Genomic DNA, 24,517 nt, shown 5'->3' on the forward strand with positions numbered 1-24,517 from the left:
CATGGGATCTTCCCGGACCGGGGCACGAACCCGTGTCCCCTGCATCGGCAGGCGGACTCTCAACCACTGCGCCACCAGGGAAGCCCTGAGTGTGTGTTTTTAAAATTAAACAGTTTTTATGAAGTGAAGGTACTTTGGGGTTTTACATATTCAAGCCCAGCCTGCCACTTTGGAGAACACTTTTGTGGTGAAACAATTCCAAATTGCTCTCCCGCCCTGTGTTTAGGCCACCAGCCAGACAGATCTGGAGAACTGGGTCACTGCCATCCACTCGGCCTGCGCATCCCTTTTCGCAAAGAAGTACGGCAAAGAGGACACAGTTCGGCTGCTGAAGAGCCAGACCAGAAACCTCGTTCAGAAGATAGATATGGACAGCAAGATGAAGAAGATGGCGGAGTTACAGCTGTCCGTGGTGCGCGACCCAAAGAACCGGAAAGCCATAGAAAACCAGGTACAGGTTACTTACACGTGTTTCCTCCCATTGCTTATGTCCCTCAGGGCACACTCAGATGGGGGAACTGGTTCCTGCACCTCTGCGGGGAGTAGTTTCTGTGGCTTTTTGGTTCAAGTACTTACTGGCTGCACTTCGGTCATATGAGGGATGTGATGTGCTTTGCAGCCTTTGGTGGCTGTGCATGTGCACTGGAACATTTTGTGACCAAATCTTGTTCCCTCGTGTTGAGTAGCTCCTTGCCTGGATGATTCTCTCATATGTTGGCACTTTTCGGAACAAAATGTATATGATAAAACTATTGGAAGATTAGACACGTACGATTCTAATAGAGAAGACAGCTGTGAAAGAGTAGTTTGGTATAATACAGCTATTCCTGTGTCTGTGGATTAGAAAAAAAACACTAATCTTTTGGTTTGTTTTTTTCTGTTTATAACAGATAAGGTGCTAAGGAAGATGCTTTCTTTGGCCTGTCTCCACATTCACATAATAATTAAACAGCTACTTTCTATGCTGTTTGCATTTTAGAGGAGAGGGTGAAGCTTAGTTTCTATTTTCCTTTACTCAGACAGCCTGAGCACTTACACAAGTGTCGGTGAAATTTCTAGCACCTCTCTCTTCATTCAGTTTCCCTGGGAAACACACTGAGGTAGAGATTTGCATGTGAGGAGTTTTATTAGGACCGTTCTCAGGAGTAAGGGAGTGAGGGAGCGTGATTAAGGAGGGACTCGTTGAATTGTGTTGAGCTGAGCCTACAGGGGGCTTGGGAGCTGGGGTGGCCATTCAGAATTGCTTGCTTCCAGTGAGGCATGCCGTGTCATGCCATGTCTACTGGTCAAAGCAGCTGCCTTCAGAGGAGGTGGGTTCCCATTCTTGCGCCACGAGCAGCTAAGGGAAAGAATGCCTCTGTCTTGAAAGGGAGGTCTGGTGGTGCACAACAGTGTCCACTACAGTCCCTTCAAAATCAGTGTCAAGATGATTTGGGAACTTGAAAGGGATAGGGCGAAGATGGGTTGGCGTGTTCCTGAATTTTTCATACTTTTTACTTTGTAAATTATTATGGAGAGACCAGGTTCTTTAAAACAAATTCCATGGCAGTACAACAATTTGGACACCCCATCAGAAAAGAATTTTCCCTATAGCGTTTGACTTAAATCACAAATCAAACAGTACATTATCAATCTTCTATTTGTGTTTGAATATTTAACCTTGCTTAGAATTTTTTTTTTCTGCCTGCATATATATGAAGAACTTAGAATGTGTAGAAAGAAATTTCTGGCTGTAAATAAGAAACTGATGAAAGGCATGCATTCAAGTGATATATTTGTGTTACACTAAGAATTTGGGATTTACCAATTGGCAATAGCAAAATAACCAAGTAATTCCCATCTCTTGCCCCTTCATCAAGAATGTCTAAATGATGGCACAGCTGAGACAGATCTTCTGCTGATACCTGGATCCATCGTTGCCTTCTCCTTTTCTGATATCCTGTGTCGTCTTTCTCCCTTCCCAATTCTTCCCTCTTGCTTAGTTGTCCATCTTCAGATATCGACCTACCTAACAGATGCCGATAGCTTCAAAACGTAAACATAATTATAAAATATGGACCCTGTTTCTAAAAAATATATTATTTAGGTAGGAAGCAGGCCTCATAAACGTGAAACTAAAGAATATTCTAGAATGGTATAAGTTAGTACCAACCAGCACAGTCATCAAACGCTATGAGACATCAGGGGTTGAGCTGTGCTGTGATCCAGAGGACTTGGAGGAGACTCCCTGGAAGAATATGGCCTTAAAGAATTGGTAAGAGGTACGTTGGTGCGAAAGCTGATCCAGGCTGGAAGGAGAGCGGGGTGCATGGTAGGACAGTTTGGAGGTATAGTTGACCTTTGAATAACACAAAGATGAGGGGCTCCAACCCTCCAGTGTGTAACTTATAGTTGGCCTTCTGTATTCAGCCAGCCACGATCGTGTGGTACAGTAGCATGTAGTATTTACTTGAAAAAAAATCTGCATATAAGCGGACCCGTGCAGTTCAAATCCTTACCGTTCAAGGGTCAACTGTTGGAGTAACAGTGGTTGCTCGAGGCTCCTGAGCACATGGGAGCAGAGGTGTGGGCTAAGGAGGGATGAATAGCTGGTGGTTTGGTGGGACAGGTACTGGTACAGCTTTTTCAGGGTCTTAAAAATAACCCTGGGATAGGGCTTCCCTGGTGGCGCAGTGGTTGAGAGTCCGCCTGCCGATGCAGGGGACACGGGTCCGTGCCCCGGTCTGGGAAGATTTCACATTGCCGCAGAGCGGCTGGGCCCGTGAGCCATGGCCGCTGGGCCTGCGTGTCCAGATCCTGTGCCCCGCAATGGGAGAGGCCACAACAGTGAGAGGCCCACATACTGCAAAAAAAAAAAAAAAAAAAAAAAAACAAACCCTGGGATATAAGGTTTATTATAGCCTCTAGATCTAAGGGAGGAATATAGGTTTTTAAGTTGGGACGAAAATCGTGATGAATGCATTATCTTTGGAAGATTAATCTGGCAGTGGCTTGGCGGTGGTGATGCTGGTGAGGGGCAGATTGAAGTAGGGAAGAGTGTTGGGTGGTGGAATGGCCCTGATCTGGATGTGCAGTTTTGAAGGCCTGGCCCAGAGTAACACAGCGGAAGTTTAACAATTTATATGGAAAATGTTTTTCAGAGTACATCATTTTCTCTAATTTTATAGAATATTAAGGATAGTTTCCTACGCTTCTGAATTGAAACAGAATATGCTATTTATTTCAGGAGTGCCGGCTAACAAACTACAAAATAGTGTTTCCAAGGAACTGAAAGGGAAGTTGAAACTGCCAAGGAGAATAGAGGGAGCGGAAGGGTTTGGGGAGTTTTGACAAGGACACAGCTTCTGGGGGCAGACACGTCTCTGCCCCTTGGCCTGCTTCTGCCCAGAAGCCTCACCCTGTTCATGTCTGGGAAGACGGCCAGTCTTGAGACAGGTCCCGACCGCGCAGCTTTCTGTCTGGGGCATGTAGCGACGTGATGCTGTGTCGCATTTACACGACAAATCAAAAAGCTTGAGGAGAAGGAGAAATAGCTTTTCCTGCATTTTCTCTGTACTGCGTCTCCCCTGGGGTCCTGAATTTCCAGGATCCGAAAGTCTGTCATCAGAGATGCAACTCATGGATTCAGGTGCCCCAATTAAAAATTTCATATTGATTGTAGTGGGAAAAGGTATGGTTTTAACTTTTACTGGCTCTCTAAAATTTAAATTCAAAGTCATACTGTAGTCCAATGGAGGGGATGCCCAGCTTGGAGATTTCAGGTCCTTGTGTGTTGTCAAATGTTTAGGTCCAGGGAGAGAAAAGGGAAATTGGGCAACGCTGAGATGCTCCTGGCCTTTTTTTCCACCCCCTCCTTTTTCTTTCTCTCTTTATGGCCACAAGAAGTCCAAGCAAACATTTTTTTAAAATTTAAAATTTTCATTAAATGTAACTTTATTTCTTTTTTCATAGTTGGTAAATGCTTAATTTATGATGTCAAAAGTGGTGCTGTTCTCTCTTGGGAGGGGGGAATTACTTTCACGTAAATCCCTACACAAATCCAAGGGTCTAGGGCGGTCGGTTGGCCTGAAGAGAAGCTTTTTTAAAATTAAATTTAATTAATTATTTTAATTTTTTGACTGTGTTGGGTTTTTGCTGCTGCGCGCCGCAGGCTTTCTCTAGTTGCTGCGAGCGGAGGCTACTCTTTGTTGGCGGTGCGCGGGCTTCTCATTGCAGTGGCTTCTCTTGTTTTGGAGCACGGGCTCTAGGCATACAGGCTTCAGTAGTTGTGGCACGTGGGCTCAGTAGTTGTGGCTCACGGGCTCTAGAGCGCGGGCTCAGTAGCCGTGGTGCACGGGCTTAGTTGCTCCTAAGCTCCGCAGCACGTGGGATCTTCCGGGACCAGGGCTCAAACCCGTGTCCCCTGCACTGGCAGGAGGATTCTCAAGCACTGTGCCACCAGGGAAGTACCAAGAGAAGCTTTTTTAAAGAAAGGGTAATTATTACTTGTGGCCCGTTATGCATTCTTTGGCAGAATCATTACATCAGTTATTTTAAGCACACTGTCCTAATACTGCTGTTTTTTCATTTCGCTTCTCCCCTCCCCCATCCCCCTTGCTCTCACCCCTTCCCCTACTCCCTGCCCCTGCACACATTCACCTTCTCATATTACACTTCTGAATGTCTGGTAAGAAACAATTTGGGTTGATCTTTAGACATTCCACCTGAAAATATTCTCCTTACCATATTGGCAATTGTTAAGGTTGTAATTTATCTATGTTTTCCCAGAAGGCTTGCGGTGGGTAACATGAGTTATATTTGCTATACCCACTGTCCTTAACTTTTGCCAGATGGTTGTGAAGAGAGCTGTTTGCTCTTTACTTGCAGACACAGAGAGTGTGAAGCATTAAGGGGGGAAACAAGCACATGCTTCGAATTGCTTTTATGAGATGGTTTTGGACTAGAGAATGTCCTGTGATGCTACGAAGGCAAGGGTATTTACCAATCAAGATCAGTCAGAACCTGATCTCCTACGTATCCCCTAAGTATATAGTTTTCTCCAAAGTACTGAGCTGTGCTTTATCCAGTTACCATTTAAAAATCTCAACTTCACTATATTTTATTTTACATAATAGAAAATATTAACATAGCGCTTTCCCCCAGAGATCCCAAGAAACTCAGATATAGTCACTTAGAGCCTTGTAACTGCTGAACTGAGAGTGCATATTACATCACGTGAGAGGAAAGTCTCTGGAACAGGTTTTCTTGGAAGTGCTGAGGCAGAGGAGTTCCTTGTCAATGCCCTTTCCAGATAAAAAGACACTATCACAGTAGTAAGGGCTGAGTTTCATACCGCTGTGTGTAGAGACATGCTTTGCCTAAAAGCGGCCATCGTTCGGGCTTGTCCCTGGGCGGCGACTCTGGGACAGGATGATGCAACTTGCATTGGGGCATATCCAACGTGGAGCAGACCGTCCACGTGTTGGATTCCTTTTGAAGTCCTGAGGGAGGAAGAGCTGTAAATTAAGTCCAGTTAGTACTTTCCTTTCCTTCCCGTTTGTTATTTTAAACAAGTGAACAAGGACAAAACCTCCCCGCCCTTGGGCGGGTCTTGGCCTCCTGCCAGCCGTCTGCCCTCCCCATCCCGACTCTCTGGGCCTTTCTCACTTCCCGGTGTTAGTGAGGCTGAGAGGGAGGAGGTGGGGGGCAGGGAGGTGGTCTCTTGGGAGGAGCAAACTGGCAGCGGGTGGGTTTGGGACTGGCTGGGTTCTGTGAACCACCGCAGGCTTCATTTTCAATATTCAAGTTTGAAAATCATAACGAGGAGGGATTGAACTTAGACCATCGGAGACTGCGGTGAAGGGAAAGAAAATGAACAAAGGCCTGGAGGAAAATGTGATCTGAGAGGCGTGGGGGAAGCCATTTGGGCAATAAAGCATCGGAGGGTTTTCGAGAAGCGGGTTTGAGGGAGACAAGGCCAGATTACGGAGGAGCCGGGCCAGGACAAGCCTTCCTTCCGCAGGCCGCAGGGACGTGGTGGACGGGCCGAGGGCAAGAGATTAACATTCAGTCTAGTTCAGCGAACGTTTACTAATAAGTGCAGACTCTGGGCCAGGCGAGGGTGCAGACTGGGAATTCGAAGATGCTGTCTTTGCCCTCAGGGTGCTCGCAGTCTAGCAGAGTGACAGACAGCTGAGCATATAATTTCAACATAATAGAATGAATTCAGAGCAGATGATATTCCACAGTGTTGTGGAAGACACACGTGAAGTTTAGCCTCCTGTGTAGTCATGGAGGACTTCCTGGAGGAGGGATGCCTGCATTGCTTCTTAAAGAATGAGGAGTTAATCAGGAGAGGAATGGAGAAGGAAATTCCAGGCCAGGGGTCAGCATGAGCCAAGGCAGAGCACTCTGAAATGCTGCGGTCACCCTGGCAGTTTGAATTTTCAGCACACGGTATGCAGGTGCTGAGAGATGAGGGGTGTAAGCAGGACTGTCTTCTCTCTTCCCTGTAAGGCTGCAGAGGCTGCGGGTTTTGCCCTTCCTCAGATGCCTCTTCTGCACAAGGTCAGAGAGGTTTACATCTAAAAAGCAAATCTGACCATGGGATTGCCAGGATTAAAAATCCCCCAGTGGACCCCATTGCTTACAAGATAAAGTCCCTGACAACCTCTCCCCACCTCGACCTTTAGCTAAAACACCAGACTTCCTGTAGGTTCCACTTCTGTCTTTGGGTTTTCCCTCAGGCAGAGAGGACCCACGTAGACCACACATGCAAACTGCCCTATCCCACCTGCCCCTGTCATCAGGCTCACCCCTGCTTGTCTGTGATGAAGGATTTAGCTCCTCCAAGGAGCTGCCCTTGACCCCCTTTCCCACCTCGCCATCAGGCACCTTTCTATATTCCCATAATTCTCAGGGTCTCTCTTTATCTCACACATTGTTGTGTAATTAAAGGTTGCTCCTAGTATGAAATAAGAGCTCCCAAAGGGTGGGTAACTTTCTCCCCATCTGTTTCTCTAGTACTTGGTTCCAGGTAGTGAGTGGACACAGCTGTCTCCTTTCCTCTTCCCTGGGCTGGTCCCCACCCCAGCCCCTCACCAGCTCCTGGCTACTTTCCTTCAGGCTTCACTCCTTCATTTCCCAAGGAACATCCTCTCTTCCTCTCTCCATCCTCATGGTTTCTGAGTCTACTTCTCAAGGGCTCCTGTCTCAGGCCAGGATCCTGTATGATTCTACAGTAACTCCGTGCGGACAACTTGTCTGTATCACCCACCAGATGGATGAGTGGTTAGACGCTGGGAGAGGTGAGGGAAATGGTCCAGTGTCACACAGCTGTCAAGTGGCAGAGGTTAAACACAACTCTGTGCTCCTAACCAAATCAGGCCTCTCAGTAAGACTTTAGTGAATCAGACTGTGCCTCACTTGCCAAGGAATCATGTGATGAATGGTTTTGTGTAAAGTAGAAATTAGTCATTAATTTACTTCTTTTCATAACTTGGATTTTTCAGCTTGATTTGATGGGAATTGTATTTATTATGAATGCACTCGGTGAGTGGATTTTCTAGCATGTGAATTATATCTCAAAGGGAAGAACAAAACAAAACTGATTTTCTAAACCTGTGGCTGGTTATTCTAACTACCAGCGAACTTCACTGCCTTCTGTGTCACTAGCTGGGTTCTTCTGCGGAGGTGGGTTTTAGTGCTTGGAAAATATTGCATGGGAGTTTTTCAACTTACTCTGCCAGAAAGGAAAAACGAATTATCTTTTAGGACCAACCTAGAAATGGACAAATGGCCGAATACTGTGATCGAATGACTAAACGGCAGAAAATATTTTTCTAGGAGTTTTGGGTGTGGTAGGAATGTACTTGTCATCTTTTTTATGTGTCACTTATTCATCTGTTATTTTTAGCATGAACCTCCGTCTCCTCCCCTTCCCACTTTCCAGAGCAGACCATAGCCTTTCTGAGCTCATTAAATAAATATAGCCATATTAGCAATAAAGAGGAAGCTTCTGCGTTGCATTTGTGTCAGTGCTTAAAAATGGGAGTTTTCCTCCTTAATTTTTTGTTGATAATTTTTCTTTTACAAATGAAAGATAATGAAAACTTCCCTTGCGTGACTTTTCTTCATTCACGTTATTTTTGTGTTTTGTGCACAGGTATTAAAGAAATGAAAGCTCAAGCCCCATAGAAGTTGACTTTTGATTTTCACGTCCTGATGAAATAAATGTCTGGGGCAGTTATCAGTACTTGTGGGATGTAGGAAAAAGGGGGGGAAAACGGTCTTGGGTTAAAGGAATTGATCTGGGGCATTTTCATTTTTGATCATATTAGGAAGAAATCTCCAGAAATTCCCTGATAAGTGTGAGGTTGGATAATATTGCTATTTTGGTGACGATGGTTGAAATTTACTGCGGTAGCGTGTATCACAGATACAAAACTGTCTTCTATTTCTCCCTTTCATTTAAGAAAAATGTATCCTTATCTCATCTTTTGAGGGATAAAGGGATAAAAATAAAATGTTTTTCCTTTTAGTTAACCTTAAATTGGGGCTGAACTTGAAGATCAAAGCTGGTAGGAAATTGAGAGGCAAGATTGTTCGCCCAAATGAGCGTGTGGATAGCCTTACAGCTTCTCTGTAGAACACCTGGGGATTTGTGGGTAGAAATGCAGTTGACAATCAGATGAAAATTTAACTGAAAGTTGCTAAGTAATTACTGGATAGTGCACGATACCCACCTTGTGAGCGAGAGGACCAAGGGCTCAGGGGCTGCGTTCTAAGTGCTCGATTGAAGCTTGTTTCTGCATGTTGTTCACATCAGGATCAGCTTTGGGCCTTGGCCACCCTGGAGGGGCCGGCTTATTGTGTGGCCCTGGTCAAGTCACTTTCCTCCCTGGGCCTCAGTATTCTCTGCTGAGAAATGAGGGTGTGGCGACCCTAACTCCCTTGCAAGCTCATTGCCTGTGTCCACAGACTTCCCCAGTCTTACAAGGTCTGTACTGAGCTCGTGGATCTGGCCTTTGTACTTCTCTCTTCCCTCTAAGTAACCCAAGCACCTGAATCCACTGGACTTTTTACCTGCATATTCTCCCACATCCTTCTCTACAACTTTGGTGAGTCCGTGGATAGAAAAATCAAATATTTCTTTGTTTCTTATCCAACCACAGATCCTCATTTGAACATGCTCTCCGATTCTCTCCGTAAAGGACCATGACCTTAAAAGTAAGATAAATATTGTCTTTAAATATGGACTAGCTGTGTGACTAATGATGGCTTACTCTGCCACAGAGCTCTGTGGGATGCAGGATGTATTAGGGTTCTCCAGAGAAACAGAACCAACAGGACGTGTGAAAAGTATATTTGTAAAGAGATTTATTATAAGGAGTTGGCTCATGTGATTACAGAGATGGGCAGGCCCCAAGATCTGCAGTGGGTCGGCCAGACCCAGGACAGCGGATGGTGTGGTTTGCATCTGAAGGCTGGCAGGCTGGAGACCCAGGAGGGGCCAGTACTCAGTGCCAGTCAAAAGGCAGGAAAAAGGCCGACATCCCAGTTAGAAGGACCGTCGGGCAAGAGGAATTCTTCCTTGCTTGGGGAGGCTCAGACTTTTTGTTTTAGCCAGGCCTTCAAGTTACTGGATGAGGCCCACCCACATGAGGGACGGCAGTCTGCTTTATTCTATCTACCCATTTAAATGTTAATCCCGTCCCAAACACTCATAGAAACAGTCGGATTAGTGTTGGACCACACATCTGGGCACCCCGTGGCTCAGTCAAGATAAGGACTGGACGCATCATTGAAATGGAGAAGTCATAAAGTCCATTCTCATTTGCATTTTCTACTAAGTTCAGATGAAAAAATTTCTCTACAGTGTGCAGTACTGATTGAGATACCAGTTCTCTTGAAACATAATCACATATATTAACAAACTTCTTGATCTTTGTAAGGTCTGCTTTGGGCTTTTGGGGTCTCCCGTCCCCTTCCTTCTTTCAACAAACCTAAGCATCTGAATTCATTTTCTTCCTATGAACTTACCTGCATTTTGTCCCAGGTTTTGGGTAGAGAGGTCTAGGTGTGCTGAAGATTTTAAAGTGTTTCTGGCAAAATTTGAAGATTCCCTGTGTATTGTTCAGGATGGAACTGTCTTTTCCTTCCAGTGGTGCTTTGATGTGTAGTCATTTAAATACATTCAATGATGCCTTTAAAAATCCTTGTAAACCACAGAAGTCAGTGAAAATATGAGAGATTGTCATCTTCCCTGATCTGTAGTGATTGGCATGGACCTGGGTTTTATTTTATTTGGTATTTTGTCTTTTTATTCCTCTGTGGATGGCATGGACTCCTTTATTCTCTGGTATCTGATGACTCACTGTTTTTCTTTCCTTTCATACCCCACCTACCCCTCCCCAGAGCCCCTAGAAAGCATCTCATAAGCTGTTTCACGTGGCGTTATAGATGAGGGATAAGCTTTAATACACTACCCAACCTAGAAATATCTGCATATTATTAGAAGACAAAAGAATGCGTCTAAGTTGTGGCTGTTCAGGCGTCAGCTACCGAAGATATTTGTGAGACAGAACTGGGAGTATAGTGTTGCTGGGACTTAGCGCTCCTGGTATGTGTAGTTTATGGTTACAGAATACTCATCCATTACTTCTGGAATCTAGAACTCTCTAACATGGCAAGACCACGAAGAGATTTGCAGTTCAATTTGAACTGCCGTGTTAGTCTAGAACAGTGGTCCTCACTCAGGCTGGTACCAGAGTTGTTGGAGGTGCTTTTGAAGTGTCAGCTTTTCTGGGCCTCATGCCTAATGAGTGGACTCCTCAGGCAGTGGAGCTGGGCATTTTTCACTTGTAAAAGCCGACAGGTCATTCTGGTATTGATTCAAGGCTGACATGAGTGGGCTGTTACATCACTAGCAAGGTCGCACGGCGTCTTAAATGAAGTTAAACTGGAGATTGGGATTTTTCAGTGCACTCTGGGACTTTTGTTTTGCGGACAGACTATGACGGATCAACAAATTATTTGTTGAGACCTTGTAGCCATCATATTTCTTTTATGTGGAAAAGTTGTGCAGTGACCTTCCTAAGAAATGGATACAGAGAGCTTGGAGGGGGTCTAGGGAGCACCCAGAATTTGTCCTGCTTTTCCCTGGGCAGAGACTGAGGGGACCATAGTGTTAAATGTCAGAGAGCCTTCAAAATATCATTTATCCAGGATCACGGGTTGACCTGGAAAGTGTACTGTGAAAGTTTAGGATCTGTTTGGGTGCTACACTTGGCAAAGCTAGAGATGCAGTTGTTGCAAATGAAATGACACAATTCTTGTACCGAATCATTGTAAGCCTTCACTACAGACCTCCTCTTGAATTTCGAGATTGATCTGAATACCATTTGAAGCCCTGCTTTCTGTTCTGTTCTGAATCCCTACGTTGACAACTTACTAGAACCTTTCTTCACCTATTCGTTTTTGTTTAAATGAAGGTAATACTTAACACACAACATACTTTGACATTCTTGGAAGAAGGGAGAGTGGCCCCCAGAGTTTGTACTTCTTTACCAACTCATGACTTAAGTTTTGAAGAACACGTAGAAACTTCTGTTGTGAAAATAATTATATGTGTCTTAATAAAGATGTGTAGATGGTGAGTCTTCTCTAATATACTTAAAATAGGAGTAAAAGCTCTGTTTGCCCTTATGCCTGAAGTTCATATGCTTGTCATTTTAAGTCATTCTCAGAATGTACAGAAAAGTGCAGCCACTTGCCTCCATTCAGCCAGCATCTGTTTGTGTGCAGAACAGTTAATCTGATTAAGATCAGAGGCGGTGAATGTAAATGAAACAAAGTGAAATAACTGACTTTCAGTTGTGCATCCTGTCTTAAGGCAGCCTGGTTTTCAGTGCTAGAGTTCCCCAAAGGTCATGGCATGGCACTGTATTGGGACCACCGGCTTTGTCTTGTCTTTGGCCATCCTGATGCAGTACAGTGCGGTCCGACCCCATGTGTTTGGGCAGGAGGGCTTGAGATGGGGTGAGCAGGGAAGGCTCATTTCAACCATGCAGCACCAGCTGAAATGACTTTTTCCTTAAAGTTTGTGAAAGGGGTCACGTTTTCAATTTGACCCCTGAGCACTTCTCATTTTTATTTAAATTAGTCCTATTCTTGCTTAAACAGATCCAGCAGTGGGAGCAGAACCTGGAGAAATTTCACATGGATCTGTTCAGGATGCGCTGCTATCTGGCCAGCCTACAAGGTGGGGAGTTGCCGAACCCCAAGAGCCTCCTTGCTGCTGCCAGCCGCCCCTCCAAGCTGGCCCTGGGCCGGTTGGGCGTCTTGTCAGTTTCCTCTTTCCACGCTCTGGTAAGTTTCCAGGAAGGCTGTTCAGCGTGAAGGGGGAGCGCTGCGGATGCTCACCTTTCTCCAGCTTGTTGACATTCAGCTCTGCTGTGACTTAAGCCAATAACTGACCAGGGCCACCCAGGGGCCAGGCGCCGGGGGAGGGATGATTGGCGTCCTGCTGCAAAGTCCCAGCATCCCAGCTTCTTTGCTGCCCATTCTCGGAATCCAACTGCTAATACACAGTTATTAAATGTTCACATCTGCGTCTGCCCTTCTGTCTGTTCCACCTCGTACAGTCAGGAAGGTGGAATCCCGGAAGAGTAGCAACAATGGTGTGAAGAATTACAGGGCTGACGGAAGGTTGTTTGATCTGTTCTCCCGAGAGCCCTACTGGGTTTTCTGAAATCGCTCCTGTGCAGGTGGCTTCTGTGGGCTCAGCGGGGGTGGGGGGTGTGGGGGGGTGGTCCGGGGGCTGTTGTGCTGACCTTGCTGTCCACCCCGAAGAGATGGGAATGTTGTAACTAGACGTGTTTATCCAGATAAGGGACATCTCTGTGGTGGATGCGGTCCTGGTATGTCAGACCTGCAGCGGTTTTGGGGGCTGCTCAGAACACATTTATAGCAGGCAGGGCTTTACTCCTGTTCTAGGGCAATGGTTAATTCTCTCTGTCATCTAAATAATGGCGTCTTAAGAGTTTTCTAAATTCTTTTGAATTAGGTATGTTCTAGAGATGACTCTGCTCTCCGGAAAAGAACACTCTCACTGACCCAGCGAGGAAGACACAAGAAGGGCTTATTTTCTTCATTAAAAGGGCTGGACACGCTCGCAAGCAAAGGGAAGGAGAAAAGACCGTCTATAACTCAGGTGAGTTTGCCAGCATGGGAGGAACAGCAGACCTAGCGGGAAATCCTTGATATGCCATAAATCATAAATGTCCATCACCCTTCAGAAGGAGATAAAAGTTCCTTCAAAGGGATGCAGTCTTAGCGTGGATTTTTTCCTCAAATGGAAACACACAAGTTGCTCAATCTCTTTTTGGCACTCCCAAAGAGGTATTCACACCTTGCTCACATCTGCAGCGCATGGTAACACAAAAATAAGAATCATCAGAAAAGAAGCCTTTAGAAGTAATTGTCATAGATTTTATATTAAAGAACAAAAAAAGGAAGAAAGTGCTGATACGTGCTCCCACGTGGATGAACCTTGAAAACATGATGCTAAGTGAAAGAAGCTAAACACAAAAGGCCACAGGTTTTATAACTCCATTTACATTAAAAGTCCAGGATAGGCACATCCATAGAGACAGAAAGTAACTAGTGATTGCCAAGGGCTGGGGGGAGGGGCGCATAGGGAATGACTGCCAGTGGATATGGAGTTTCTTTGGGGAGTGATAAAAAGTATTCTGGAATTAGACGGTGGTGATGATTGTACAACTTTGTAAATATACTAAAAAAACAAAAAACAAAAAACCCCAAAAGCCAACATGTAAAATTAATAATAGAGTAGCAGCAACTAAATTCTATGGATGGTGCCAGACGCTTTGCTGACTTCATCTTTATGACACAAAGTAGGCGTTTTGTCATCACATTTTACGTATGAGGAGCCTGAGACCCGGAGAGGTTGAGTCACTTCCTTTCCCCGGATGTTCACGCAGCAGCTGAGGGGCAGGGCTGGGACCTGGTCTACCTGGATGCTGCAACACTGGGCCATTGCTGCTGCTTAGTTTTCTGGAGGAAAGGCTGCTGTTTCAACATTTTGTCAAGTTAAAAATAGCCCGAGTGGCCTTCCCTGGTGGCGCAGTGGTTGAGAGTCCGCCTGCCGATGCAGGGGACACGGGTTCGTGCCCCGGTCTGGGAAGATCCCACATGCCGCGGAGCGGCTGGGCCCGTGAGCCATGGCCGCTGAGCCTGCGCGTCCGGAGCCTGTGCTCCGCAACGGGAGAGGCCACAGCAGTGAGAGGCCCGCATACAGCAAAAAAAAAAAAAAAAGCCTGAGTGCTTATTGTTGAAATGTGGCCCAAGGACAGTGAATTGTTTTCAGAACATTTTGAACACTCATATCTGAAGTATTTCCTAATGCTGTTAATACAGTATATGATAATGATTTTTATGTTGCTGAGCGATACGTTTTAGGATTATTGTTTTTTGAAAGACTATTGAAAAGATGAGCTATCACAAAATGATCTGATCGTTTAAGTGAGTTGGGAAGTGAGTTGCGATGAAGTTCAAGGAAGTTCTTGTTTTTACTTCTGACGGGTTGCTGTTATTCTGAATGTGCTGGCAGAGAGGGTCACATTTTATGAACTTTATTTTCTAATTTTATATGGATATACACATTTGATTGTGCATAACAGTTTTGTGAAATAGGTGAGTAACAGGGATAGAATCAACTTCTTTGACCCATCTGTAATCTTAAAACAATAAAGCTGGAGGTGGTGGGACATGAGTTGATTGACTGAAAGAGGGCAAACTCACACGGAATCCCTTTTACTTGGCCACTGTTCTTGTATACTCACAATTGGAAAGAATATCACGTTTAAAAATTGTGGTTCTGGACTTCCCTGGTGGCGCAGTGGTTAGGAATCTGCCTGCCAATTCAGGGTACGCGGGTTCGAGCCCTGGTCCAGGAAGATTCCACATGCCGTGGAGCAACTAAGCCCGCGAGCCACGGCTGCTGAGCCCATGTGCCACAACTACTGAAGCCTGCGCGCCTAGAGCCCGTGCTCCGCAACAAGAGAAACTGCCGCAGTGAGAAGCCCGCGCACCGCCACAAAGAGTAGGCCCCACTCGCCGCAACTAGAGAAAGCCGGCGCGCAGCAACAAAGACCCGGCGCAGCCAAAAAAATAAATTAAATAAATACATTTATAAAAAAAAAAAAATTCTGGTTCTATTTGTACTTTAGTTGTGAAAGTAATCATTTGTTGGTTATAAATGGAAACATATTTCCTCGTTATAGACTATAGTTAACTATAAACCAGTGGCTAACGCTGGGCTTATGTTTTTTAATTCAACTTCTGTGAAATTTAAATAATGTCTTTGAGGCAAATTCTGATTTTAATCAAGGTAGCCAATTCTGTATAATTAAATGACAACGATAAATATCTTGATAATTTGCTTAAAAAATGTTGACATTTAGCAATTAGATATGACCCTAATATGGTCTTTACCCCATCATATGTAGTAACTGCCCTTAATTCAAGATTTCTTGAGAAACAAAAGCATTTGGTTGAACACTTTTGTTTTAAAAAGATATGACACTGGTATTTATATAACTGAATGCAGTTGAGGTAGTAGGTATCCGTAAATGTGTAAATGGCCTGTTTGTTAATGTTTAGTATTCTACTACAAAATCTAGAAGATAAAAATGGAAAAAGGAAAGTTTTCCTAGTCCCTCTACCCAAACACAGCCACTTTTAATATTTAGCTTTATTTCTTCCCAATATTTCTTCTGTGCACATTTATAAAACAGTTATAAGCTTGATTTTGGTGGCTTTGCCAACTTTGATTTCTACATCTTCAGAAACGTGTACTTCTTGGTTAAAGCAGCATCGAGAGTATCCAGGATGACTTGAATAATATGTATCATAGAAAAGTAAAATATGTAACCATATGGGGAGAAAAAAAGCAACTTTAAAGTTAAAACTTTAAATGTAGTAGAGTAGTAAATAGTACACGTTGCAGTATGAAGATCTTATCAAATGTCATAGACCTTAAATTTTTCAGTATTGAGAAAGGGTAGCTGCCAAACGAATATTGCGGAGCCATTTCATTAGTCTTTTTTTCCCTCCTGCCTATCAGATATTTGATTCAAGTGGCAGCCATGGATTTTCTGGAACTCAGCTACCTCAAAGCTCCAATAACTCCAGTGAGGTAAACGTTGCCGTAGATGGTAGCCATCTTATTTTTACTTGGATGACACAAATGCTAAGTTAATGAGGGGATGCTAGTTCTGAATCTTTACCTGAATCTGTTGAAAGTACTGTAAAGTTAGAACTCAAGTGGTCCCGAGTAGGTAAAAGATGTTTTCAGAATGCCAAGTATTTTTGAAGGTCTCTAAACTCATGATAACTCCATCTTCAAAGTGGTGTAGCTAGACTAAAGCAACTTTAGTTCAAAATAGCAACTTTCATTTATTCGTCCCTGTTCCTCAGCAGTTCTTACCGTCATTTGAGAGTTTGGTGAACCCAAACTTGCATTTTCCTCTCAGGGTGTCAGGGAGCTTCACACACATATTACATCATGCTGCGAATCAGTAGCCCTCAGTGGAGCTGAATACAGGGGCCCCGTCTAGTCCCCAGGACAGCTTCTGACCGAGTAAATCCTCAGAACCATTTCTGAATGGAATCCTGGAGTAGGGTGAGGGTGGTCTGGGTGAGCTCATGCCTCTTCTTTGTGTCTTTTTCAAAGACACAAAGCTGTGTCTCCCCTTAAAGCTGTGTTTCATGTTACGATCTATCTCTCTTATCATCTGCTTCACCAAATTATTTTCTCTTAGGTTTTATGTCCGATAAACCTCTAAACTCTTTGTTGAGGTTGAAACATGATTTCAACGGCTTGGACAAACTTAATGTGCTGTTGCAGAAGTAGGCAGTATTACTTAACAAATTAATTGGGATAATTCAGTGACTTGGCCATAGTTTGAAAAATCTGAGGAATGGTGGAGTGTTAGACCCAGTGATGGATCTGGGGGGAGGTGAGTGAGGAACTTTCTGGTGATCCTAAAATATACACCATAGGCAACTACCTATTCTGCCTCCATGGGAGGTTGGCCCAACTGTGGGTGCTGAGCATGGGCTCATTTCCATGGTTATTATAGAAACCACTCCGGGGGGCAACTCTGCCCGAGGTGTCCTGAAATGGGGTAGAGAACCTCTGCTCAGAGCCCTACCCTGACCTCCCACTCACAGAGGTCAGGGGCTGCCAGAGGGCAGGTCATGAGATGGGGTGCCTGTGCCCGGAGGCTGTGTCATGGGCACTGCTTCTGGCTGGTCTCTGTGCCCTCCTTTGGCCAGCTTTGACCAAACGGGGCCCCGAGGAAGCCAGATCCATACCTTCCTTTTTTATAAAACATACCATCAAAATGGTGGACTTTTCATAATGAATAATTTCCATTCCCTGCCCCTTTATTTCTATATACATGCAGAGCTTATTTCAAAATCACATCAAAATACACTGTCCACCAGGGATTTTACTTGATTAAAAAAAATCATTTCACTATTACTTACTTGGTTCTTGCAATCTTTTATGGTTAGTCATCCCACCAAGTGTATATGTCATGTCTCCCAAGCAAACTTGTAACTAGGACCCTTGATTGTGTGTGTGTTCTCAATCCATGGCTCACTGCTAAGGATATAATATTGCTTAATAAGTTTGCCTATTAATTGTCTATATTAGATGTAGCCCTTTAATGGTTGAGAAGAGCTGTTTGATCTGTAATGAAGACCCATAATTTTCGTATGTCTTCCAGCATTAAATAACAATTTAAAATTCCTACTTTGAGAGTTTAGAAATTGTATCATCAAAGCACTTTCTATTAACAGAACTTATGTTGGACTTTGAAAATAAATTTTTGCTAAAATAGCCATTAATGGTCAGAATTAAGCTTAGTGTTTATTTAAATTGGGCTTTAATTACCAAATGACCTTCTTGTGATTTAACTGACAAGTCCCGCTGGTGCTGGAACGAGTGAGAGGAGAGAATTATTGCATCCTTTTTTTTTAGGCATATGTATTTAAACATTTATCTCTATTTGTTTTAACTAAACATTGCTTCTGCTGTAGCAACAGTGAAGAAATTCCTTTGACGTATAGGGCTATTTTAATGGTGTGTTTATCATTTCTGTACTGTAGTACTCAGATAACTACGTTTAAGTGAGTTGCAGCTAGAATGAAGGGTATTTGGTTTTTTATGTATCTGGGACTTAAAATTCTGCCTGTAGCTGGTTGAATAATTAATATTTCATTCCACTTGTTTTCCTTTGCTAATCGTTCTTGGAGAATATTTATAACTTGCACAAAACGTCTGTTTGTAAACAGTGTATTGTGTCCGTTAGTTAGCGTCACACCGAAGGGCAGTCATTCCTGAGTGTGGGGAGGGAGGAGGTCATGGGTATTTAAAAATATTCTATTCTAATCAGTGCGTCATATAACTGTCCAACAGTGAGTCACCCTAATTTGAAATCTGTTAAGGTTGGAATAAGGCCAGTCTCATTTGAGCTTTTTTTTTTTTTTTTTTGCGGTACGCGGGCCTCTCACCGTTGTGGCCTCTCCCGTTGCGGAGCACAGGCTCCGGACGCGCAGGCTCAGCGGCCATGGCTCACGGGCCCAGCCGCTCCGCGGCATGTGGGATCCTCCCGGACCGGGGCACAAACCTGCGTCCCCTGCATGGGCAGGCGGACTCTCAACCACTGCGCCACCAGGGAAGCCCTTATTTGAGCATTTTTTAAAGGACACTTTGGCCAGCCAAAAATGAAAGCTTTTCCTAGGGTACTTCTTGGTGAGTAATAATGAGTCTCAATCAATGTGTGAAGGGAGATGTTTGTTCTGGAGATTGTGACAACAAATCCCTGAGGAGGCTCTGGATGGCAGCTGCCCCAGAAGTTTCATTGCAGTTGCTCTGGAGCCCTGGGCCTTGGCTCTGTCTCCTGGAAAATTGGCTTAGGGTGTCCCAGCTTTCTGCGGCAGTGAGTGAATGAAGCATTGTCACATCAGTCGTTAGCTCCAAACTGGAAAAAAATCCCGCTAATGTTGTTTTCTTTGAATTGGAAGCTATGAATGAAACCGCTTACTCTTCACCATAACTCTGGTCTGTTTGAATAGAACATTTAGTCTGGAACCGTACATAGTATCCATACGTGCACAGATGGATAGTACATAGATAGGTCTTTGTTTCCCTTTTCGTATCAACTGATGTTTGGGCCTCGGCCCAAGAAGGAATTAAACACCACCTCCTCTGTGACATTTTGCTGTTGTTAAGACAGCCAAGAGCGCGTAACTCCTTTCGTGTTCTCTTCTCATCTCACTTGCTGACAGGCCTCCCTTTTATCGGCGACTGCGGTGGGGGCCCCTTGGCGACAGCCAGGTTGTGGTTTTGCTGCCCACTCCCCTTCACTGATCCAGGCAGTAATTATGAGCCATTTGATCCAAACGCATCTGCTGTGAGAACCCACGGAGTTTCAGTGTTCTCTCCTTGAGGCACACGGGGCAGAAGTAATTTGACATGTGCTTTCAGGACCATTAATGTGATAGTAATAAGAAATGCTTCTGTAGAAGTTGCCCTACCCTGAGGGCGGAAGTGATTTGCAAACCTTAACTGTAGTGGCCGAAGTGGCCTCGGCTGCAGTTCAGTGATGTTGTATTTCCTGCGTGGCCACTCAGCGCTGGACCGCACGGTGGTCTGGGCACCCGTAGTCACCGTGATTCCCCAGGGTTTTGAAACAAGGGGTGATTCTCATGCAGTTCTTCATAGTGGCCATTGTTGAATTACGGTGGTCAAGCCTACTATAGTGTAATTCCACAGTCCACACTGCACTTCAAAAAAGATCTTTTACATCGTTTATGGCTCTTTACAGTTTATGTAGTACCTTCAAATGCCATTCCTCACACCAATCTCCTGATTTCTCCATGAGGCTGGAGAATATCTTATCTGGCTTATTGAAAATAAAGCATGTGATTTCAGCATGGATAACATTGACTCTTGAGGGAATCGGTCCAGTTGTTTTCTCCAAGTGGGTACATCTTCCAACAGCCTAGGAGATCTGTAAGCACCAAGTAGCCTTTTCTTTTTCTAGTTCTAATTGATGAATCAATTCTACATCCTCATTGCTTCCTTTGAATAGCCAGATTTTACCTTTCTTTAATTGCGTACATTTCTAGGGGGTGTGTGTTGTGAGAGTGTGTGAGATGCACGGGAAAAAAAATTACACATAAATGTTCACTGTAGGATCTCCTGAGAGGATCTGAACCTTCCATGGCCTTGGCTTTGATAGGCATCGTCTCATTTGTCATTCAGTTGATCTTAGGTCAACAGTGTAGACTCAAAATGATTCCTCAGAGCACTTGTAGGCACAAAACCTTGTTTAATCGAATAGAATATGAACATCTCTTTTGTCCTTGGCATCTCTTAGTTTGCCTGCACACTTTTCCCCTTCAGTAATCCGCTCTTAGTTCTTTTTCTTGAAACTTTAGGGAGGATTAAGAACTTGACACTGTGTAAATAGACTCGAATAGGATACTGAAAATGGACAGCCTTTACCTTTCAAGCCTCTGTGTGACTGTGAATTTCTCGTTGCATCCAGTTCAACATCCATGGCCTGGGTGTGTTCTGGGTGCAGGACACACTGTGTGGAGGGCTGAAAGAGACTGAGAATGAGAAAGATGGAGCCTCTGTTGTCATTCATCTCAGCACCTGGGGGCGTGGGAGCAGCCTAGAAATGACTGTCAAGTGGGCTGGGCTTCGCTAAGTGCTGTACGGGGACATTGGGGTGTAGATGCGTCTGAGTGGAATTGGGGTTAGGGGGCGAAGAGAGCAGGAGACACTTCACAAGAAGGGGGGGGGCAGTGTTTGAAATAAGGTTGAAAGGTATATGTGGTTTCAGCACAGAAGCTGTGAGGAGGGTAAAGCAGGTGAAGGAGGTGGAGGTGACCAGGGGTCTGGAGGCGGGAGAGCGCTGCTGCTTTGTGGAGGTGTCAGGGGAGCCAGAACATGCTGTGCGTCCAGAATAACGCCGAAGAGTCCAGAAAGTTGGCTTGTGTCCATTTTGCCAGAGGTAACTGACTGCCGGGCTGGTATAGTGCAGTGGCAGGGAGCAGAGGCTCAAGCCCCGGTTCCAAGGTTCAGATTCCCACAGTTCGACAGTCACAGCTTCCTGTGGGAGCTTGGGCAAGTTTCTAGAATTTTGCGAGCCTCATGATTCTCACTTGTTAAATGGAGGGTCGGGAGAGTGCCGACCGCAGAGGGTTGTGAATGGTGAGTGAACGGGCAAAGTGTAGTGTGGTCTCTCTGGGGTGGACAGGAGGGCAGGGGAGGGTAGTTGTGAATTTGTATTTCCCCGTCCCTCCCCCAGCGGGCCATCCTAGATCACGCCTTTCCTGTTCTGCTCTGAAAGTGCAGACCTGAATGAATTGCTTTGCAGTGGCACTCAGGACGATTTGACGTCCTCTTGGACGGCTCTTTGTGGTTTCTTACTCCACAGTGACCTCTGCTGGGGTTTTCGTTTGATTCTGAGCAAGCGTAGTTTGAGAGGCGGGTTCTGCGCCTTTAAGGCAGTGCCTGCTTGTTGCTGATGCACGTGGTTGAAGTCCCTGCTCAAATGAGCAGAAGTGCCTGGAGGTTTATTTAACCAGAGAAGAAAATGTGACCCATGTGAGATGGGACCCTACAGGGGAAACTGGTGTCCATGCTGGTTCCCTGTGTCCTTGGCTCTGGGCATCTGGTCCTCTGTGTGTCTGTCTGTCTGTCTGTCTGTGTCTCTCTCTCTCTCTCTCCCTTTTTATTTTCCTTTTGCTTTGGCACATGAGGTTCATTTTCATTCTAGGCTGTGATCATCTTTCCAGGAAAATGTACAGAAAGTGACAGATCCAGAAATGCCACTTTAAAGATGAGCGAGCACCACATTTAAAAAGACAACACGGGAAGATTGATTCTTCCCTTTCTTTGCCTAAACCTGTTTTGTTTTTGTTTTTTTTTTTTAATTTCTTTACTGTATGTATTCTAGTATTTTGATCCTATACAGGAGGATATTTTGCTTGTGGTTTTTCAAAAATGCATAGAATTCAAAGTAAAGTCAAGCATCAGTGACAACTTTAGTGTATGATACATGGGATATAATAATGTGATAGTGTTGGATCTGAATGTAACGTTTTCTGGTGTGTAAGGTGTTTTGACTTCTGTGATCTCCTTTGCTCACAAAATTTGTATTATTAATTAATCAACTTAAGCAATTGTATTATATTAACAGTATCCCCTCTTACAAAATAGAAGTCAAGGCTCAGCCAGGGAAATGTCCTGTCCTGCTGCTGGTGAGGTGGTAGAGTTGGTGACTTGAACATCAGTCTTTTGATTTAAATCCCCAAGTCTTGTCTTTACCATCAGACTAATGTGAGAACCTAAGCAGAGGGAAACATTTCTGAGTTGCTTAATGAATGTTATTTATTTTTGTTTATAAATTATAGAAGTACATATTGGCATGAGGTCATGGAGTTACTGTGATGGTGACGTTTAGGAAACAAAACTTCCCTGGGAAAAGTTTGTGAAAGGTGGTATGGTGGGGGATGATTTCTAAAAGTGTGTCTAGATGTGAAATAGCTGAAGGATGGAAAACCATTTAGCCCAGGATTTAGGGGTTAATTTAAAAAAACAAGTAGAAATAAGAGAGAAGAGAAACATGCTTGGATTAAGTTAAACACAGCTCATGGTTAGAATGCAGGCGGGTGTCAGAGGCCGTGGATGAGAGTGTATCTGAAATTCACTGGGATCGTGGCTTAGATGCAGATTTCACTGTGCCCCAGTCAGCCGGCACTTTCTAGAGCAATAAGAGTAGATACTAAGCAGCCCGTTAGTGACTGCAGTGTTCTAACTTGGGCTAAGGCATAGTGGCTAGAACTCGGGAGGAGCAGTTGATTGACTTTGCTCAGCCTCCCAGGGCTTCAGTTGCACGTGGGTTAAACAAATGAGGAAATCCCAGGCTTGTCTGCCCCAGAGGGTCATGAGAAGCCAGGATGAGAGGAGTGTGAAATGGCTAACTATAAATTAAGGGGGCATTTTCCCAATAGTTTCCATCATTTGCTTATCAAGTCTGTCCACCTTTTCCTTTGGGATCTAAAAACAGGTGGATGACCTGCTGCACATATACGGGTCAGCAGTAGATCGTGTTCCCCGAGACGGCTCATGGGAGAGCCAGGCTGACGTTCAGTTTCAGGACCATCAAGCTGTAACCGTGATGATCAAGCCGGAGCACAGAGTAGAAGATATTCTGACTTTGGCGTGCAAGGTAGTGGATTTTGCGGTAGAAATATACTTCTGAATGGAAATAATCGTTCACATCGCCCTCCCGTGCCTTCTAAATTGGAGTGGTGTTTAAGACCTCACTTTCTACACGAAGGAACCAATGAACATATTTGTTAATTAACACATGAATTATTAGCGTTCTCTTCCTTCATGTCTTAGAAGGATAAGTCATGACCCCTTGCCTTCATGAAGAACCTGAGCTATCTTACTGGAATTCTCTATATACCTCTATACCTGGGATAATTATGAAGGCTGTTGTTATTTAGGGTACTTAGAGATGGTGCTCTATGAGAAAGTGGTGTAAACTTTGAATTATTTTGATTTGATCCTAAATAATTTTATCAAGTTTCTCCAGATTAAATGAGTTACTTGGTACCATCCACGGTTGCTTCATGGAGATTGTTATGAGATGGTGTTTTATTCATTATTCAAACTGGGTTTTATTTTGAAAAGGAAGTTTATGATACATTTTCAAGAGAGCCCTCTGAGATCCATGAAGCCGACTCAGCAGCATCAGATCAGATGCTTTCAGACCACCAGATGGCGCAGTAGAGCTGAAATATTTTTTAAGTTTGCAGGGAAAATGCAAATACATGAAATGGTAAAAAAGTCATGTCGAGTTTGGTACCTCTTTACCACGAACACTGACTTACTAGATCATCGTTCATTTCAGTCCTCCTTTGTCACTGACTTACGCCTTAGGATTCCAGACATTTATACACACAGGTTATAATCATGAATTTAATTTCCTTTCACTCCATTATGTCAGGTGTTTATTCAGACAGCAAACAGTATTGTTCGATAGCAATGATATTGCTTAGCAAGTTGGTAAGCATTCTGATAGAGGAGGTCAGAAGTAGTGGGTGAATTAGACCCAATTAGAACAGAGGCCTGAGATAATTTGTCATTGTTGAAAATGTGTCTGAGAGAGAATGTGTGCGTGGAAAGTGGTTGGAATAGGAAATTCCTAATTCTGAAGTCTGTGGAATATGCGATGGTTGACATTTCACAAATTTCCCTACTTCAGTAACAGGAAGCAACTTAAAGTTAGGTACAGTCAATCTATAAAAAGAGAGCACTTGCTGCTGCTGAGATATTTTCTACTATCATATCTATGACCATACTTCTTCAAACCGCCTCTCTTGCTTTTAGTGATAAGCGGTATCATTTAGAGAAAAGCTT

General features: G+C 44.2%; 1 protein-coding gene across 3 annotated transcripts in view; it reads left to right on the forward strand.

Moving 5' to 3' along the window:
* Positions 1–24,517, forward strand: part of TIAM2 (TIAM Rac1 associated GEF 2) — a 363,703-nt gene that overhangs the window by 269,257 nt on the left and 69,929 nt on the right. For 2 of the 3 annotated variants that reach the window (XM_007451339.1, XM_007451340.1), the window contains 4 exons: positions 227–451; positions 12,163–12,348; positions 13,046–13,192; positions 23,157–23,318. In XM_007451339.1, the coding sequence (XP_007451401.1) occupies positions 227–451; positions 12,163–12,348; positions 13,046–13,192; positions 23,157–23,318 (720 nt within the window). Of the gene's footprint in view, positions 1–226; positions 452–12,162; positions 12,349–13,045; positions 13,193–16,126; positions 16,199–23,156; positions 23,319–24,517 lie in introns of those variants that run through there. The other variant, XM_007451341.1, reaches the window with a different exon arrangement.

The sequence above is a fragment of the Lipotes vexillifer genome, unplaced genomic scaffold (genome assembly GCF_000442215.2).
Source record: "Lipotes vexillifer unplaced genomic scaffold, Lipotes_vexillifer_v1.1 scaffold935, whole genome shotgun sequence".
Classification (NCBI taxonomy): domain Eukaryota; kingdom Metazoa; phylum Chordata; class Mammalia; order Artiodactyla; family Lipotidae; genus Lipotes; species Lipotes vexillifer.